General features: G+C 32.1%; 2 protein-coding genes across 2 annotated transcripts; one reads left to right on the forward strand and one right to left on the reverse strand.

The window, feature by feature from the left end:
* The first annotated feature begins 834 nt into the window (after nucleotides 1–834).
* LOC100816579 (phosphatidylinositol 4-kinase gamma 5) lies at nucleotides 835–3,777 on the forward strand. Its single transcript, XM_003518748.5, has 2 exons — nucleotides 835–1,180; nucleotides 1,372–3,777. The coding sequence occupies exon 2, from the start codon at nucleotides 1,550–1,552 to the stop codon at nucleotides 3,479–3,481; it is 1,932 nt and encodes a 643-aa protein (XP_003518796.1). The 5' UTR covers nucleotides 835–1,180; nucleotides 1,372–1,549; the 3' UTR covers nucleotides 3,482–3,777.
* Nucleotides 3,778–16,951: 13,174 nt separating this feature from the next.
* Nucleotides 16,952–20,239, reverse strand: LOC100817116 (DNA-3-methyladenine glycosylase 1). Its single transcript, XM_003518749.4, has 5 exons — nucleotides 19,767–20,239; nucleotides 18,547–18,604; nucleotides 18,341–18,424; nucleotides 18,120–18,261; nucleotides 16,952–17,816 (listed from the first exon to the last, which is right to left on the reverse strand). Exons 1-5 carry the CDS (start codon nucleotides 20,101–20,103, stop codon nucleotides 17,538–17,540), a joined length of 900 nt encoding a protein of 299 aa, XP_003518797.1. The 5' UTR covers nucleotides 20,104–20,239; the 3' UTR covers nucleotides 16,952–17,537.
* Between the last annotated feature and the right edge of the window lie 1,029 nt (nucleotides 20,240–21,268).

The raw sequence follows: 21,268 nt of genomic DNA on the forward strand, positions 1-21,268 counted from the left end.
TTTAATGAATTAAACATTTATTTGTTATAAATATGGTAAGTGTAAATGATGTGAAAACAAGTTATAGAGCGAAAAAATTAAGGGTGAGTTTGGTTTGCATTTTTATTTTTTGAAAAATATTTTCATTTTTAAAAGATTAGAATTTTGAAAATACGTTTGGTTTGACTTTTTATTTTCTACTTACAAGAATAAAAGTGTCTTTTCGAAAGAAAATATATTTTTAAATTTGCTTAAATTACATTTTTTTGTCATCATATTTTCATTTTACTCAAAATGAGATTTCTGGTTTCAACTGAAAATACTAAAAATAATATTTTATTATTTTTATTTTTGGTTCGTTTGAAAAAATATTTTCATAGAAAATAAAAACAAAAATCCAACTAAATACATTTTCATCACCATTTTTTATTTTCAAGTAAAAATAAAAACAAAAACAAAAAACAACAAATTCAAACACTCCCAAAATATATGCTTATCCATGTACCATCACTCATCTACAACTAGTAGTATTTTTGGTGAAGGTTAGTTTCGGCATTGACCAATCACACGTGTGAAAAACGCGTGGGCGTGGGCGTGGGCAGAACGGACGACTCAAAAACACCGCACAACATTGGCGAACCCACTCCCCCCATTTCGCTAACTCTCCTTCCTGGACGGTGACTCATCCTCCACGTCACCCTCCCCCACCACGTGTCGTCAATCGCACGGCCACTATCCAACGGCCCCGAACCCCGTTTCTAGACCCTTCTTCTCCCCGAGAGTGGTCAGGTTCTAACCATGGTTAGTTCCCTAACCGCACTCCCCGCACCGGGTTAAAGCAAGAAGGAACGCTTCGAGCGTGAGCGTGAGCGAGAAATACAAAGCACAAGATAAAAAAAATTAAAATTTATAAAAAAGAAAGAAGAGAGATTATAGAAAGCGAAAGAGAGAGGGTTCAAGTTCAACAAGCCTCTCTTCTTTGTGTTCTTGCGAAGAAGAAAAATCCCTCCGAGTCAACTCGGACGAGTTGCCTCATCGTACGGTTCCTTCCTCGGACTCTTTCCTCTTCTTCCCCTTCCGAATCACCGTTCGCAGGGTTTTGCTCTCTCTCTCTCTCTGTCTCTCGCTTCGTTTCTAGTTCAGATCTCGCATTGGCTTCAGCTGAAACCACGCGGTTTAATTTCATTCCCTTAAATTAGGGGTATGTTCTATCTTTTCTCTCAAAATCCTAATTCATTGTTCCCTTAACAGTTTTTTATTTTATTTTTATAATTATTAATTATAGTTATTATTAAGTTTCAATAAAGATTGAATCTAGTCGTGTTTTTTCGTATATTTCATGTTTATGAATTGTAATTTTAGACTTAATATATATATTATATATATATGCAGATTTATCTTATGTCGAAACACTTGAAGTGATGATGGTGTGGTTGTTGTGAGAAATTAATGATCGTTGAGGGTGTGGGACATTGGTACAGAGCTTTCAGTGTAGTTGACAACTACCTAGGAGGGAAGAAGAGGAATCTTTCTTCCGCCGTTGTCGTGTGCCGTGGTTGTTGTACTGTTGATGTCTCGGAAACTCGACAGCCCTGTGCAGACTCAGATGGCTGTGGCAGTGATAAGGAGCAGTCCACTTGGGAGAGAGTACCACGGGAAGCAACCCGCGGGTCGGAGGCGCGTGTTCGTGCAGACGGAGAAAGGGTGTGTGTTGGGTATGGATTTGGATCGTGGTGACAATGTGCACACTGTTAAGAGGAGGCTGCAGCTTGCCCTCAATGTTCCGGTTGATGAGAGTTATCTCACTTTTGGGGATATGGTCTTCAAGAATGACCTTAGTGCTGTTCGGAACGATACCCCCCTTTTGCTCACTAGGGGGAAGAATACTCATATGCCTAGGAGTTCCTCCACCCCATGTCTATCGCCAAAGGGGAGGGACATTGATAAAAGTGGGCCTATTGAGATATTGGGACAGTCGAATCGGCTTGATGGGATCAAGCACATGATCAAGGACATTATGAAGGCGATTAAGATGGGGATTGAACCGATTCCGGTGCATAGTGGGCTTGGAGGTGCTTACTATTTCAGAAACAGTAAGGGGGATAGTGTTGCAATTGTGAAGCCAACCGATGAGGAGCCTTTTGCCCCGAATAACCCGAAAGGTTTTGTTGGCAAGGCGCTTGGGCAGCCTGGGCTGAAGCGATCTGTTCGGGTCGGGGAGACCGGATTTAGAGAGGTTGCTGCTTATCTTCTTGATTATGATCATTTTGCTAATGTGCCTCCTACTGCGTTGGTGAAGATTACCCACTCGGTGTTCAATGTGAATGATGGTGTCAATGGGAACAATTTATGGAGGAAAAGGCTGTTTAGCAAGATTGCGTCTTTCCAGCAGTTTATCCCTCATGATTTTGATGCCAGTGATCATGGGACATCGAGCTTCCCTGTTGCTTCTGTGCATCGTATAGGGATTTTGGACATTAGGATTCTTAACACGGATAGGCATGCTGGGAACTTGTTGGTTAGGAAACTTGATGGCATCGGGAGTTTTGGTCAGGTGGAGTTGATTCCCATTGATCACGGGCTCTGCCTGCCTGAAACTTTGGAGGATCCATATTTTGAGTGGATTCATTGGCCACAGGCTTCCATTCCATTCTCGGAGGATGAGCTTGCCTATATTGAAGATCTTGACCCTTATCATGATTGTGAGATGCTGAGAAGGGAACTGCCGATGATCCGAGAGGCATGTCTCAGAGTCTTGGTGCTGTGCACTATTTTCCTCAAGGAGGCTGCGGCTTATGGCCTTTGCCTTGCTGAAATTGGAGAGATGATGACTAGGGAGTTCCGCAGGGGTGAGGAGGAGCCCAGTGAACTTGAGGTTGTTTGTTTGGAGGCAAGGAAGATAGTGGTGGAAAGAGACAGGGAGGAACTGTCTCCCAGGTCTGAGATGAGAGATGATGAGTTTCTGTTTGATATAGATTATTATGATGAATTTGGATCAGATTTTACGCCAAAGATGGCAATAGATGACCCTTTAACCAGAGCAACTTTTCTGCCTGCACTTGGGAATGGGCAGTCTCGTAACCCGCTTTCCAAATTGGATGAATGCATTGAGGAGGAAGAGGAGGAAGAGGAGGAAGCTGAGGGAGAATCTCCTCAGGGGTTTGTTACTTCTGCTGCTGAAGAAAAAATCCCAAGTGTTTCAGAACTTTCTGTGTCTCTGAAAAATACCATGTTAGATGGGAAAAACCAGAATCAGCAGAAATATTCAGGAGGAAAGGTGGAGAATGGTCATTTTGCAAATACATCATCTGGTCACAAGAGTGCCAATGAGCAGCTTCCTCCAAGCATAAGCTTTGTGGATGTGACAGAAATGACCGAGGATGAATGGCCATTGTTTCTGGAGAAGTTTCAAGAGCTGCTGTATCCGGCATTTGCCAAGAGGAAATCCATAACCTTAGGTCAGAGGCAGAGACAGAGGCTTGGTACTTCCTGCCAGTTTTGAAGTTGAGCGATATGCTGGTATGATAGGAGAGGACTATAGAATGAAGAAGAATAAGGCTTTGTAGGTTTCAGGGAATGAATGAAGGGTTGCTAAGATAGTGTTCTGGTTTATGAGATTTGGATGAGTGCTTTGGTTGGAAACGTCGTAGGAAAACCTGCTGTAAATATACTTGGCATCAGCTAAGTGGTGAGCCGATTAGTTGTTTGTATTTTGATTTCATGATTTCATTTCTTCTTTTCCCCTTCTTCTTCTTTGTAGGATAAAATTGTGAAATGAAATTCGTGTATATAGTCAAATGGCATGTGCCTTGTCTTTTCTCCACTTAATTTGGTGTCTGCCAATGTTTTAAATTGCAATCGGGAGTTCGTCTCGTTTTGTTTCTTGATATTGTGAGAAATTGCGGATAAATATGTGATTGATGCAGCTACAATTGCGACACCAGTACTTAAAAACCTTGATGTTGTGACTGAAATTGCAGTCAGTAGATTATTTTTTAAAGCCTTGGTTCCTGCATATATGTTGTTTTCTGAAAACCCCATAGCACTCTTGCTGCAATGGCATTTCATGTTATTGTAGTACTATCTGCACTCTGAATTACTTTGAAGGATTGTTTTATAACTGTTATATTTTGAGGTTAGAAAGACATCTATATGGTTTTGTTTTCCAAAATCAACCCAGCTTCCTGCTAGTTTGTTTGGTTCGATATTGGTTTGATTCTCTGATAAAATTATTTAGAAGTATTGACCTTGAAAGAATAACTTGACAAGGATTGAGATTAACAAAAAATACTTAATATTTAAGAATGATATTGTAGAAGTGAGTCTAAAAGAATTGATTTCTTTTGGATGGTAAAATAAAGTGTTTTTTTTATTATCTTGAAAGCTATTTTTTTAAAAATTAATTTAATTCACTATAAAAGTAATTTTCTTCATTCTACCGTGAGTTGTTATAAACTCGGGTTATAAGTGACCTAAATTAGTTGATTTACTGTGAAAGCAATAATTTTATTTGCAGCCAATTCTGGTAACTGGTAAAGCATACTATACTACAGGTTATTAATTTTATTAATCCTGTATGGGATAATTTTATTATTTATTTATTTATGCTTATTCTACATTCATTGTACGCTGGTTCAATACCCAATAATTGATTCAAAGTAGCATGTTTCTAACTTTATGATGAACTATTTGATACAGGTTAAGAAATCATCATCATATCTAGATAACTTGTGTCTAAAAATTCAAGAAGTTTGATGCATTTGGTCACTTCCTTATCTTAGATCATGTTGATGACACTTGTTTTCTTTTATAAAGACATCTAGAGTGGTAGGCGTAGAGGAATCAACACTAATCAAAACCATGGATCTTTATGTTGCCTCGTGCCATATTGCGGCAAATTGATCAAACTAGGCCCCTTTTAGAAATTTATTCCCAAAAAGGGGCTGTTTTGAAACTTTTTCCTGGGGGAGTCTGTTTTTGAAGGGGACTCGCCAATGGAGATGGCGAGTTGGACACGTGGCGGCACCTGGTGGACTCGCCAGTGGAGTTGGCGAGTTGCTGTCCACGCGGCGGGTCCCGTCATTCGTACTGGCGAAATGTTTTTTTACGGAATTTTTTTTTAACTTCAAACGGGTATAACTTTTGATAGGAATGTCCGTTTGAGACCCATAATATGTCAAAATGCTCGAAATTGAATGAAGAATCTCTTGGCAAATTCCCGAAAGGGATTTGGTCAATTCATGTTTCCAAAAAATGGATTTAAGATTCAACCATCCATTTTTTTAATCTTAAATCCTATTTTTGAGCTACTTAGAGGTGTTTTTTGGAAAAATGAGTTGACCAAATCCCCTTTGGATATTTGCTAAGGGATTTTTCATTCAATTTCGAGCATTTTGACATATTATGGGCCTCAAACGGACATTCATATCAAAAGTTATACTCGTTTGAAGTTAAAAAAATTTTTTCCGTAAAAAAACATTTCGCTAGTACGAATGGCGGGACCCGCCACGTGGACAGCAACTCGCCAACTCCATTGGCGAGTCCACCAGGTGTCACCACGTGTCCAACTCGCTATCTCCATTGGCGAGTCCCCTCCAGAAACAGACCTCCCTAGGAAAAAGTTTCAAAACAACCCCCTCCCTAGGAAAAAGTTTCAAAACAACCCCCTTTTGGGAATAAGTTTCTAAAAGGGGCTTAGTTTGGTCAATTTGCCATTATGCTGCTTCCAAGTCCTGCTAAACCGGTCTACTTGTCATTGAGACACGTGAGAACCGGTTGTAACTTGTAAGTTTATTTGTTATATATTTTTTGATGGAAAGTTTATTTATTACATATTAAACCTACGTATGTAGGTAACTCATAAAGTTATATAATTTAAGTAAATTCAGGTATCATATAAAAATTAAGAACGGACTGTCCTAACGCAATTTTAATAATTAGCTTAAGGTGAAAGTTGTTAAATTCATAATAAGATAAGATGTATTTTTTATATGAACTAATGTTAATGGTTACTTTGGCATTTTCTATTCCAACATACATATATTTAAGAAAAATATATAAAAATTTAGAATTTAATTAAATCAAATTTATTCAAATCACTTAAATAAATTTACGTGGATAAAATGGTCACATTTATTTTACCGTTATCAAATAAAACTTATTAAAAACATCTTCGCCTCAAAACAAGACCGTTCAAAACTCCAAAGAATGAATTAAAAACTTAACATGTGAAATAAAATGATAAAAACTACATGTCCAGAACTTCATGCAATTAATACAAAACCCTATGTCCTAATATCATATCTTATCAAAGCATTGTGTTGCATCATTCTCTAGCATGAGGTTCTTCATATCCATCCATGTAATCATCTGTTGTCACGAACAAAGTTCAAGACCATCACATGATCCAAACACAAATAACACACAAGGAGTAAGGTATATATTCCTAACTAATAGAGAAAAAAGTGACAATATGGATATACATATCATATAAATGAAATACAAATTACTTTAACACAGTTCATGTCATTCCATCATTTATCATGTAACATCACATCTCAACACTACACGTCTCACATATTTTCACAATATTTACGTACTCAAAGATCAAAACACAATATCACTTAGCCAATCAATATCGATCAATACACAAGCGTTATGTAACAAATATACTAAGACTCAATCTTATATGTAATCTGGTACCATGTCAGTGAAAAATCTCGTCGAGCGTCCATGAGTACATGACAAGACAGACCACACACTAGTAAGTCAAGTAACTCTCACTAGGTAAAATCATAATGAGACCAGTCAGGGTCAGATTGTTTTGCAAGAATACTCCAACCATGTGAGATCGATACAGACTCAAAGGAGTACTTAAATCAGGTGTATTTACCCCCAAAGCCTAGACTTCGAAGAGTCCGTTAGGGCCTCTCTCTCTTGATTCAGGTCTAACCCAAAAAATATTTTAACACACATACTCTATCTATTTACTGTCAAAACACACGAATCCTCAATTGTTCTCAAAATAATTTTAACTCGTTGCGCCTCAAAGTGATTAAACTCATCGGGTTCCCAGAGTGGATCTCATCACAATTCTCGTTGCGCATTAACTTGTCGCCCTTAAAGGGTCTTAGAGTCATGTGATTGTATGATTCATAGCTCACAATTCAATGCACATAACATCTCAATACATGTGTGATCTCACAATTCAACACATACTCAACTTGCCACTTACACAATTTATCACACTCCCATAATCCCAAAATAACACATTATCACGCCTCATGCATCATATACATGTCACATAGTAATAATATTAATATGTTATGTTCATACGATTAAACCCCTTAAACAATTTCACATAATCATATCAAAATCAAATGAATCAAAATCATAGATCAAAAACACAAAAACACCAAGAACACTCAATTTTATCAACTAATTTGCATCAGGGCATCAATTGGCCTGTCAAAAATAATAATCTCGTAATTATAATCATAAAGGCATAATTATAATACAATAAATATTCCAAAATAAATTCCAATTTGATTTTCTAAGGATCCCTACACATGTTTATTTTAACCTCAATTACGATAAACTCATCCCTTACCTCTAAGTGGGCTCACGTGTGTAGTCTAGTAGTGATAGCGGTGTCTCTAGTGGTTTCCTAAGATTTTCCAAGTTTTTTTTTTCTCTGGTTGCTCTGCTAGGATTTCCAAGCGTTAAAAAGAAGGAGAAGAGAATGAAGTCTCCATTTCAATGTTTCCGTGCGAGGGACATTTTTCTCACCATAAAAATTAGTTCGCAAATCCCAACGGTGGGGATGTGTGAAAATGAGTTCCAAACCTGGTGTTCAAATTTCACAAAGATCCAACGGTTAACAAGTTCAAGATCGTAATTTTAATGAGACAGGTTTAAATGTAGCGGGAAAAAGAGAGCTACGTGCAAGGGACATTTCTCTCACCACATATATTATTTCAAAAATTCCAACGGTAGGAATGTATGAAAATGAGTTATGAACTTGGTGTTTAGATTTCACGACGATCCAATGTTAACGATTTTGAGATCATAGTTTTACTAAAACATATTTGAGTGTTTGAGTGTATGCGAGAAAAAAAGAGAATTTTGGGAGAGGGGAAAGGAAAGTGAATTTGAGAGAAAAGAGCATAAAAATATATCATAAAAGATAAAAACTGACCTAATATGTCTGTCTCTCTTTATAATTAGGGTACTTTCAGTCTATTATTTATTCTATTGTTTTTTATTTTATAAAAATAAATTTTATTTTATTCCCTATCAAATGAATAAATAAAATATATTTTTTATTTTCTAAGAACATATATTTATTTTATTTACCTTAAATCCATTATTTTAATTAATAAAAATATTTTTTATTATTTATTTAATTACAAAAATCTCATTATTTTTCTAAAACTCTATTTATTTTTAAATAAAATCTTTTTTAATTTATTTTACGAAAAAAATAAAATGATATAATTACTTGTTAGTTCTACTAGAATGTTAGTGGAAGATGATTCAAACTTACGATTTTTTTTCTCTTTTGTTTCCTTCTTCCTTCAACTCTTAAACTTTGTTCCTAATCATCAAATTAATTTTATGATAAATATGTGTAGTATATATTTTTTTTATATTTTAAAAATGATGATTAATAGTATTTTTTTATAATTGGTGAATTTTTATCCTTTACACTGTTATCCTAAGTTTCATAAAGAGAGACAAATAAATTCATTAATCACAAAACTATGAAGACCAAAATTTGTCGTTTTTTTTTTGGGTCACTTTTATTCCAAAATTTACCGTTTTTAATACATAAAGATTAAGATAAATTTTGATATTTTATCCTAGTAATTATTTAGTCAATCTACGTAGCGGATGAGAAATCATAATTAACAACTAGTAGTGTATTCAAGTTGGCTTCGTTTTTTTCACAAGTGGCTGCCATCAATCTTCAGTATAATTTCTCTGCCGTCGCATCGATTTGAACGTTTTATTTATTTTTTATATGGTGCTAAGAAGGCAACAAAATATTAAGAAAGCAAATTTCCCTGACAACAAAATATAGAAAAGAAGCAAATCTCCATTTCGATAATTTCTAAAAATGTGACTTATTTAGGGCATTGGTTGAAATGGACACGAGCATTATTTTATGTGCGGGTTGTTAATATTAATCAACTATCCAGCAAAGGTTGAAGTGCTACAAAACAAAGGTTGCCGATGCTGATGCAGAAGATACACAAATATTAGCAACCAAACCCAACAAACATCACATGAAATGGTCCCACTATAACCATTGGACCAGAATGTTTTGGCTCTTCATTATGTCGAGAGGCTGAATCCTCCTAATCAATTTCAATTAGTTATTAATGCATCTTATCATCTCTTCAATTCTCTCCTGTCTACAAGAAAAGGAGAGAATAACAAAGCTGCTCTTTTCTCTTCTTTCCCTTGCATCATAATTACACTAAGACTTTACTAATAAAGCTATTGAAAAAATGATGAACTTTTAAGTGTGATTAAATTTTGGATAATGAATTAATTTCATTATCAACTCAAGGGTTGAAGCTTGTGGGAGATACCTTACAGTGGGACTTAAAAGACTCTAATGAGGGTGGTTGCAAAAAAAAAAAAAACACCAAGACTCAATTTGGATTAATTTTTTAAGCATTTATAAAAAAAAATTTCTTCTATAAGTTAAAATTTATATATGCATAAATTAAATTAAGTTTGTTTTTTCTTCTAAAAACTAAATGATTTTAGCTTATTCAAAAAGCTCATTTTAACTGGAGGAACTTATTTCAATTATCGTTTTATTTTCTCATATATAGAAAAGTTTATTCAAATAAGTCCTATAAACTTAATTTTGATACACTGTTAATTTAAAGATTTTTATATTGCCAGTAAATTAGAAATGATCTGATATATGATTCTTAAAATAATTATCATAAAAATAAATAAAATGGCTAAAGTTTGATTTAAATGCAAAACAATTAATAATTATTGAAGGTCAATGATTCAATGGAATATGCAGTAACTGTATGAAGAGACAAATGATTCTACCAACAAATTATATCAATTTAGACTAGTTTCTTAAGAAAAGTGTTTAAAAGGGCTGCGTAAAACGGGGTTATTCTGTATATAGTATATACTATCTACTGGGGTAACTTAGCATGTCATTGTCAACAATTTTGTCTTTGAGACAGCTAGATAAACATAGAGAGATTTGGTGAGAATTTTGATGAATGATAATCTAAGTTCCAACAACTTTTCCTGTGGGTCTGATAGGATTTTGCATCTTATATAATCTTCCTAGTAGATTAATAATAGTTGCCATTAAGAGACATAACTTAGCCTTGAATTTCTGCAGGAAATATTAGCCTAGTGGTAAGAGATTGGCCTGAAGATTGTCCAAACTGGAAAGTGACTTTGGTGAAGTGGCATTCTAATCTGTAGCTATATTTTTCTTTTTTAGTTTTTTTTTTATTGCCACTTGTTCTGAGGCTTGACCAGTGTGAGGGTCTCCCAATGAGAAGCATTTAATGGTTTGCATTGCAAGTTAGAATGATACACCTGAGAGGGGGAAAAGACAAGAGGAAGAGTGGAACTGGGACTTGTCTCATTGTCCCCTTGATTAGCATCTCAAAGCAATATGTGATTGTAAAGGTTTTGCTATATATAGCTTTTTTCAATTTGATCAAACTGGATGGTAATTGAGATTAGAAGCCCAGATTCAAAATCATTACTCCTGTAAAAAAATTGGATTTGTTAAAAATCCAAACCGATCCATTTCTGAAGCACTTAATTTTAAACAAAATGGTTCGGTTAACCGTTAACTGGACTGTTTTTATAAAGTAGATCGACTAAGATTTTTTCAAAATAATTTGGTTTAATTTGATTATCCATTTTATATCAATATATGAATCGATTTTTCTAAGGAACTGAATTGAATTAAACTAAATCTTTTTTTTAAAACATTTTTGTTTTATAGTGGTTCGGTTTGGTTATTTCTCCAAAATAATTTGTTTTATAGTTTGGCTCGATTTGATTTTTTCTTCTTATTATTAATATTGGTAGAAGTAGTGGGGTAGTGGTAATTTTTTATGGTAAAAGCCTATGACTTGAGCAATTAATCGTTAGTTGATGTGTAACACTTTACATTTATGAGCTTTTAATATGTGAAAAAATTTCACAATATTTATATGAAAAATCTTTTTAACCGTCACACCACTTAATACCTTAGACTTTATATTTAAAATTGATCATCAATGAAAGCAAGGCATCTATCCACACTTGTAACAAAGAGTGACTTGTGTCTGATTAATTGAGAACAAGGAAAGCTAGAAGCATACAGGTGTTGATTTATATGAGTTAGAGTGAGGAAGTGAGTATAGAAGCACTTTTTGCTGTGAATCACAGAAAAGAATAATGTTATAGGTGTAGGAACAAGGAACAGGTGGGTCAAGCAGAGCCAAATGCTTGTGTTTGACTAATCTTTGAAGTGAATTCTTGTGGATCAAGTTTCACTGCAAAAATTTAGTTGAAATTTCCTGGAATGGAATTCTTCTTTATTCCTGATTTAATTTATATAAAAATTATCACACAACGAATATCTCTTCATGATGCGCTGTAATAAAACTTGTAAAGCATTATTGCTTATCATTATGAGATATCAACATTTGGCATACTAGCACACTTCCTATATATGCTTTTCTTTGCAATAGGGGAACACAATTTCTTTCAAATTATAATAACTTTTTTTTTTATCTCTGTTTCATGACTAAAAATGGGTAAAAGGCAAGTTTTATCATACCGAGTCAGATTATATTATATGATTACAAATTTTGGACTTTAAAGGGGAAATATGGAAAAAGTAGTACTAATTGAAAAAAAAATGACAAAAAATTTGATTAAAGTTTGGTTTGAGTGCATGAAAAAAAGTCATAAAAAATACTAATAAGAAGAGTAAATTGCATAATTTTTGATTTTGTAAAAAGAAAAAAAGGAGACCAGAAAAAACATTCAATAAAGATTTTTTGATAAATAATATTATTGAAGCTTTGATTTTTAACTAAATCAAGTAACATTATTTTTACCTAAGTTGTTCCCACCATTATTGTTCAGAACATAAATATTTAACATCATATAACTAGGCTTTATTGAGAGGGCCTAGCTCCAGTAGTTGGTTAAAGAATCCGTGAGTTAAACACCTTTTTTTGAATAAAAAACATCATATAGGCTTTTAGCCCGGATAGTTGGTTAAAGTGGCCGTAATATAGGATTATGGTAAATAGTAAACTCAAATACAGTTATATGGTTGATATTCTTATATTAGATATAATTCTTTCCTTGAACCAAAAGTACAGCAAAATAAAGGCTTATAAAACCAAAGACTACATAAAGCACCCCAAGTGATTATTGCCCCAAACCACTTGATTTCTGAAGCCTTTTCTTTTAATTTTTTTTCCCCAGGAACTCTTTAGCCCCACCATCATATTACCTATTGTTTATCTTTCACAGCATAAATTTTTTCTTGAATTTTCTTGTGGGTATGAAAGTGGAAGTGATAATTGTTAACTACCATCAATTTTTTATTTATTTATAAAGGTTAGTCGTTAAAAGTTACCGTGAATATAATTTGCATGACACATGAAGATAAAGATGAACTTCTTAATGGGGCTTTTTTATCACATGGGGTAATATTTTTAGAAATTATCAATTGTGGGTAATTTTTTTAAAAATTTTCCGATCAGAGTTAAGTCTAATTGTCATGCACGACTCTCTGGTTGAAGTTGAACATCCGTGACTTTTATTTATTTATTTTTTTTAAAAAAAGAAGTCGTAATCATTTTCACGACTTTAGTTGTTTTTTTAAAATAAAAGTAAAGTCATATAACCCTTGTGAAATGAGTGACGACTTCTATGAGAATTGTTTTAATTTAAAATTTGACTAATGAAGAAGTCGTAAGTTGTTCACGATTTCATGTCTTTAAATTTTTTAATTGCTTTGATAATTTTATTTAATAATATTATTTGAATATTAAAAAAATTATTAAATAAAATAACATGTTAAAATAAAAACAACACAATGCATAAATTAACCACAACATGAAATTAAAAATTTTACACAACATTAGATATTAAGTTATTTAAATGGACAATTATCACAATTATATTCTTCAATTTTACATAATAAACATTTCTTAGGCTTATTTAAAATTAATTCATCCATCTCATTATGTATATGATTAGTGGAGTCGCTTTAAAGGATTAGGTATAAAATTTGAACCTGAAACTGATATTTTTCGCTTTTAAAGTATTAGAAATAAAACATATTTAAAACAAAAATTCCCATTATAAATAATATTTAAATAAATTAAAAATACCATTATAACATTTTTTTAATAATATTTAAAACAAAAAAAAACAATTCCCTTTTAAAGTCTTGGATCAGTTCACAACTTTCATTTTCAAATATAAAAGATTGAAGTTGTTAGGGTTTATTGATAATTGTGAAATATGAGCTAATTTGATAGTCAATTTTGTCTAATAAATGGGTGTAATTTCTTTATTTTATTATTGTTTTTAAGAAAATAATAAAGAAATTAACATCTTTGCAATTTTTTATTAGCAGAATTCAAAAGAAGAAGATTTCAAGTGCTTTAGAAGAAAAATTGATGCAAAAACTGAAAGAAAAAATAGGAAAAAAAAGTTGAAAGAATTGGATAACTCGTTCAGCGTGTACTCCATGCTTAGCACGGGTCAAGACAAATTTACCCTTAATTTGGGAGAGATTTTTTGATTTTGGGTGAAAAATTGTGTTTTAAGAACATCACCAACAACACACACTCAAATGTAAAGTGTGATAAATTGCTACAGTACCAATTCAATTTCTGAAAAAGAAAAGAAAAGAAAAGAAAAATCTTGGTAAAAAAGGACCCAATCCTGTGTGGGTCTTGGATCCTAAGCTCTATGAGCATCAGATGTGTCTGCAACATAATCATCATCAGCTTCAACATTTGCAGCATCTCAATCCGCTACATTTATATGATTTTATTTATTTATTTATTTTTAAAAAAATACTAAAGTCGTAACTCTTGAAGTGACTTCTTAAAAATGAATGAGAGTCATACAAACATATACAACTTTATTGTCATACAAAAAAAACTCAAAAGTTGTAGAAGGATGTTCAACTTTAACTAGAGAATTGAGTATCACAATTATGACTTAATCCTTATCCGATAAAATTTCAAAAAGTGGCACCAATTGGTATTTTCTGACAAAAATTACCCCGATGTGGTAAAAAGCCTCTTAATGATATTCTATTGTTAATGCAAAATTTGAATGGTTATTTGATGTTGTAGTTTAAAATTCATAAGGTTTATGTAATTCACCATGTTTGTATATGTTCTCTCAAATTAGTTTGTTGAAGATACTGACGGTCATGACCACCTACACCTTTTAATTCACCACATACACATTTCTGTCATATATATATATAGAACCAAGGAAAGTATGTTGCAGATAGACTTAATAAGCGAGTTGCTTGATTATATATCAGAATCAAGTAACATGACCAAAGTCTTTAGCTGAATATTAATTGTGACCAGAAGTCTTGTCCAACAATCTATGTAAATTCACGCAGCTTTTGGAGATTTTACTTGTAGACTTGATTTGCAAACTTGTATAAATTTACATAATGTTTAAATGCATATATAAGAATTTGTATGCATAAATTTTAATTTTATAAATCTTATAGAATCTACATTTAGAGTTACGATTTCACAGTTTACAATTCTATGATCCCTTTTGGAATCAGGATAGAATCTCATTTTGGACTACTGAGCCTACATGACCACGTGTCCTCAATGAACCTTCCCACCATATCACTCCTATAAAGTCCTCTATTTAGAGGGCTCAAATAAGTTTTACCTCATATTCTGATCTAAACTATATCTGAACTCATCGGAGATCCTAAGATTCTCTCTCTCTCTCTCTCTCTCTTTAATCACTGCAACCCAAACAAGGCTTGCATCACCACACCCGAATCCTGCTTCCACCGTTCCTACCGAAATTGGCGTCGTCTATGGGGAAACTTACCATAAAAACCTGCTACGTAATTGGTTTAATTTTGGTATTAATTATACAAATAATTTCTTAATTATAATTAAAAGTTTAATTTGAGTCCCTTAATCATTAAGAAGATTCAATCAAAATTTCAAATTGTTTAAAAATACTACAATATCAACAACCTGATAGTTTGACAAACAAAAATTATATAAATATATAATAGATATTTTTATATTAATTATATTGACAACTTATGTAAAATTATATCAGTTATATTAAAAATTGATGTAAAAATATTTATTTACAACGATCACATATCTTAATAAGAATGTCATTTAATTTACGTTGATGTCAAAATTTCTTTATTTATTTCAATTGTATTAAAAATTGATATTAAAATATTTATTTTTGTTACAGAAATGGAATAATTAGAGGATTTTATTAATTTTTTAATAATTGAAAACCTAATTAAATTTTTTAATAATTGAGAAATCCAATTAAACTTTTATTTAATTATAATCAAGAGATCAATTATATAATTAAGCCCACTTAATTTCAAGAGTACAACAATAAGTCCAAATCACATGTATTTTACTCATCATCTTATCTTTATTTTTTTTAGCACTTTACCACTTTCCTTTATTACTTTCATTTTGAGTCCTTCCTTTACAATGTTTTACCTTTTACTTTCTTACAATCTTATTCAAGGTTATCAAACTTCGGACTTTAAGTACACTCGTGAAAATTTTATAGATTCGACTCGTGGACTCAACTCGTAAACTCGTAAAAGTTCACTTCATATAAAAATAATAACAAAATATCTATAAATAACATACCAATTAAAAATTTCAACAATATAATAAAATAATAAATCATAAATTTTACAATACTTAAATAACCAAGTCTAGTAATGCACTATTACTAGATAATAACTTACAAATGTTATAGTAGTGGTAAATTATTCCCATCAAGGATTTCATGTTATTACAGAATAAGAGTTTGATGTTATTAAAGATGAAAATTTTTGTATTTAAAAATAACATATTAAATGAATGTATGTTTAACACTAAACTGACATAAAACAATAAAAAAATGAATTACATTTTAGTTTAATTTTTTTAACTTGTTGTTCGTTGACTTGATAGTAAACTTGGGAGTCTACCGAGATTAGTTAGAGTTTATAGAATTTACTCATAGTCTACTAAAAAAGAATTTACTCAAGAGTCAACTCACAGAACATAAATGAACTCATAAACTCATAAAAATTAGCGAATTAACTCGAAAGTTTGATAACCATAATCTTATCATCTTCGTACATCTAAACAAGAAATAAATATTAGAGGTAGATTTTATCTTTTAGTACCAATCATTTGACATTATTTTAAAATCCTGTTGGAGCCATTAGTTGATCTATTCAGCTAATTATTTCACACGACAAAAGGTATATTATAAGAAATAGAAATATATTTAAACCTTAATAATCTATATAGCGGGTATAAGATTTTTCTAATTATATCAATTTGTCCCCATTTTATAGAGAAATGAAACCTGTTTAAAAAACAATTTAATCTCTATAAATTGTCAGTGAAAATAATTTTATATGTCAACCAATAAAAAATAAGGTTCAGATGACTTGTAAGATAGTTATGGTAAAGAATGTGTTCGACGTCATAATTTCTCGTTTAAAGAATGTCAACATTTCAATGAACAAATAGAAGAAAATCCTCAGCATCAGGATCCTCATTATTCAAAAAGTACCTTAACAACCAGCCATTTTCACACCAGTTTTTGAGGATGACTATATAGCTGAAACTAGTAGTTGTTTTTGTTATTATTAAAATCATACAAAAAGATATAGAGAATTAGAGATAATAAAACGCAGACTATAAACAATGCAAACAAGAACATTTTCATTCAGTAGTGTACAATTGGTCTTTGATGCACTTACCATACCAAACATGTAGTGTTCCACAACCAAGGCCTCAAGGCTGACTCTGTTCATCACTCAAATTCAAAGGCAAGCAAGCAACCCTCTTCAATTTATTGACAACGGCAAAGCTTGACTTGATGATTATGACATGGGATGGAAGGAAGAGAAGGAAAAATGACCCCAAAAACCAAAAAATAAAAAAATAGAGGGACTACAAAGCATTGTTTTACCTCCCTCTCTTGCTAGAATAGGCATGTATGGAAAACTGAATAGCTGTTGATACAAAAAACAATCGAAAATTATGCAAGTAAACTGATGAATGTTACAGAGAGAAAGGCTAACAACACAGTTTATAACAACTCTTTTGAATACATCATTTATTATTGATTAGTTTTTTTTTTTGAAAATCACAAAATTGTGAGTCTCATTTCTTATTCAATGACTCACTAGTAATTTTGTAGTTTCCAATAAAATTTTATCAACAATAGAAAGTGTATTGCAAGAAATATGTTAAAACGTGTGTTGTTAGCAATCCTCGATTATGTTACAAATGTCTCCAAGGCCTTTCTGCGAGCCTTACACATTCATTGTGCCTATAACAATCCACAAGATGATCAATTGCCAATCCTGCAGCTTGCATAAAAGAATAAACTATCACTGGACCCAAAAATTGAAAGCCACGCTTTATCAAGTCCTTGCTGATGGTATCTGCTTTTGTAGTCCTTAGAGGGACATCTCTTGGGTATCTGTATCTGTTAATCACTGGTTTGTGATTCACATAGCCCCATATATAGCAGCTGAATGATCCACATTCCCTCACAATCTGTGGGCAAAATGGTCAATCAACAACTAATTTAGCCATATTGGTCAAGTCATAGAAAACCCAAATTACTAAAATTTTGGATGAGGAAAGTTCACTATTTTTTAAAAATTACCAATTTTGGTGGATCCTAAATCTTATTTAATGATTCTCTGTATTGATTTAGAAGTGAGACCCATTGAAATTGGTGATTTTCAACAAATTTCAACCATTACATAAATAGTGTTAGAAAAAGAATGTGACTGAGAATATGTAGCTATCATTTCTCATTTTGGATACACATCACATTATTGATTCTGTACTTGCCTTCATTATGCATTTGGCATTGTCTACTATGCACCTAACTCTGCAATCGGCTAACAAAACTTCTTTGTTTGATGCTATTTCCATGATTTCTTTCTCCTCCATTTTGGCCACAGTATTAGGATCAAATCCAGCAAAAACTTTTCTGTATCATGCATAACATTATAAGATTTATTAATGTAATCACACACTAAGCAACATGTAGAATTGGAATTTTTCCTTACCTAAGAATTTCCTTTCTTTTTAGAATTTCGGTCCAGTTGTAATCTATCAGCAATCCTGATAGTGTAAGCAGCTCAAACAATTTTCTGTTTCATGAATCAAGCCAGAGAAATGGATCGTTCTTATGAGCATGTATATCTAACATTAAATAATAGTGTTTCTTTTTCAAGGTAAGAAAAAAAGTTGTAACATACAAAACATTACTTACTTGTCATCGTAAGCTGGGACTCCCCAGCACTCATCGTGAAATTGAATGTAAGCCTCATCTGCACAAGTTTTCTATATCAATTCTGATTCTATTTTTTCTTAGTGAAAATATTATTAAACGTCAAATGATACATAGGTAGAAGTAGTAGTGCTAAGATATATTGACTTTATCAGCATAAGACGCATGTAAAGTGTGAAATTTAAATTTTGAGATGAATATCTGAATAAAAATTGGTACAATGTTGTGCTTACTTTTATTGTCATGGTAAAACATAACATTTCATGATAGTCAAGATTTTAACACATGGGCTATGTTGTCATTAGTAACTCAATCATCCCTCTAAAATAAAATCTTATTAATTCTAATAGCAATTTGGTCAAACAATACACAACAACCAGAGTATGCCACTTGATTTTACGTTCAAGCTACATACTACTGATACTGAAGTGAGAGAAACCTGCTCTGTTCAAGCTATTGAATCTTACATAAATAGAAGTTGTTGGTGGAAAGACTTATTTTCAGAGAGCAAATTATTGTTCTTTCATTTTCCTTGATAAACATAGAATTTAAGTAGAAAATCTCATGAACGGTTATATAATTGAAAATATTGAATTTTTAATAATTACTTAAAAAAATGTGTTTTTAATCCTTATACTTTTTGTCAAACATGATCGATATATTTGTATTCTCATATAAATGAATTTGATCGTCAAACTTTAAAAAATTATAGATTTATGCTCTACTTGATTATTTATGAACATAAAAAATATTCATAAAAATTAAATTCATGTATTTTTTAAAATTTAAGGACCAAATTTATTAATATAAAATTACAGGGACCTTGATAAGATTTGAATACAACAAAGACTAAAAGTAAAATCAAATTTTTCCCATTACTTTAAAAGTCATATCTAATATTATTTCTCATTAGTTGCCAGTGCATTCAAAAAAAATTATACGGTCAGTTTATCAAAATTCAACTAGTAAACATAAAGATATCTATCCCCAAAATAATGGCAATGCTGAACACTTAGCATGTGGCAATAGCACCATTCTCTGAAATATATGATTTTAAGGGCTAACATAGTATATGAAGTGATACTTGACTAATTGAAACTTTTATTTGATTTCCTAGTGATTGTTTTTATGCAGTATTCTAAGTTTGCAATGTAAAAGAAAAAAACAAAAAGTGATGATACTTGTAAGGAAATTGATCATACCACAGTTCTTAGTGATCCAGTTGCACCTTTTCAATTCACCAGCCTCAGCAGTCTGTGGAATTTGTTGTTGGTGTGCATCATTAATAATTTCTGGTTCTCTTCTTTGACAACGCGGCGAAATCAAATTCAGTGCAAATTGAAAACTCTCATCTGCTAGATTCAAGGAATCTGTTAGAGAAGAGTCATCTGACTTTTGTGACAATGATGATGATAATGAAGACAAGGATGAAGTTGAAGAGCTTCTCTGTAGCCTAATTGGGTACACTTTGTTGTGTTGCTTGGGGAAAAATAATTGGTTGAATTTACGTGACTCTTGGACACTTGTTTTCTTCTCCATAGCAATAGCATAGCATGCCTTCTTACATAGGCATACTGGGAAAGACTAGCAAAAGTCTATTGTTATAAATGGGAATGATGTTAAATTGGTTGGTGTTCATAATAGTGGGAGATTCAAAGAGAGATGGATGGCAAGTAGGAACAATTCTTAAGTTGGTTGGTGAAATGTGAGTTTCAAGTTTATGAAATGTTTAGGCTTCTTACATTTTAAGAAATATGTTTAAGCCTATGAGATAGGGAAACACATTTTCAAAAAATTAGAAGATACTTTTCTATGTTTGGCAACATCTATAATCAATCTATTAACATCATACATAATTTCTAATGCAAAACAAAACAAAATTAGAGAAACAAATTCACTCACCTAATGTTTTGAATTGTTCTACTTGCTGAATTCTATTATCAACATTACTCTAAATTATAAGTAGATTAAGACAGGGTAAAGTTATCAAGGTTGTATAGTCAAACAATCCATGTAGCATAACTTCGTATATGACACATTATACAAATACACATATATGCATGCGATTAATTTATTGCATATATTTCCAGTTGTGAAATTAAAGTTCCCAAGAATTTTTTAAGAAAAAAAGACTATTATAAAAATTGATAACCATGAATCTAGGAGTATCACAACCAAAGCTAAACTTATTAATTAGAATAATATGGACCATGATAGCATTAGAAAAAAATGGCCGAGTTATAACGAAATCATCATAATGACACAATATATTCCGTAGAAGAACTTCGTCACTTTTAATTCATTTCGTTTCTCAAGGAATTATTTTATTTCAAAAGGGTTTTTCTTGTTTACTCAAAACGTTACAGGGGAGAGGTAATGACACTCCTAATCAAAAGACAAACCACTCACAGTAGTTGTGGAGTTTGTCTCACTGCAATTCATTCTTAACTCTTACTCATAATATGCCTTTTAAGTCTGATACATACATGTTGCCTACATAGACAGAGATATGTCATCCTTTTCTCATTTTACTTAAAACAAATTATAGGGTTCTTTAAACAGCTTGGTGCATGAGATGAAGAGACTAGGCTTGACATGTGGTTCACTTGAATAGTTCTATTGTTTTTGTAACTCTGGATTCTTGACCATTGAATGTTGTATTGGGATTCATTTAGAAACTTTTATTGACATTTTATCCGGACTT

The sequence above is a fragment of the Glycine max genome, chromosome 2, assembly GCF_000004515.6.
Source record: "Glycine max cultivar Williams 82 chromosome 2, Glycine_max_v4.0, whole genome shotgun sequence".
In the NCBI taxonomy this organism is placed as follows: Eukaryota; Viridiplantae; Streptophyta; class Magnoliopsida; order Fabales; family Fabaceae; genus Glycine; species Glycine max.

What these genes read in the sequence shown, in the direction of transcription:
- LOC100816579 (XM_003518748.5), top strand. Translation starts at nt 1,550, where the DNA reads ATGTCTCGGAAACTCGACAGCCCTGTGCAGACTCAGATGGCTGTGGCA.
- LOC100817116 (XM_003518749.4), bottom strand. Translation starts at nt 20,103, where the DNA reads ATGGAGAAGAAAACAAGTGTCCAAGAGTCACGTAAATTCAACCAATTA. An exon ending in GTCCCAGCTTACGATGACAA is followed by an intron (nt 18,425 to 18,546) that starts GTAAGTAATGTT and finishes TTCATGAAACAG; the next exon opens with AAAATTGTTTGAGCTGCTTA. An exon ending in AAAAGAAAGGAAATTCTTAG is followed by an intron (nt 18,262 to 18,340) that starts GTAAGGAAAAAT and finishes TGCATGATACAG; the next exon opens with AAAAGTTTTTGCTGGATTTG.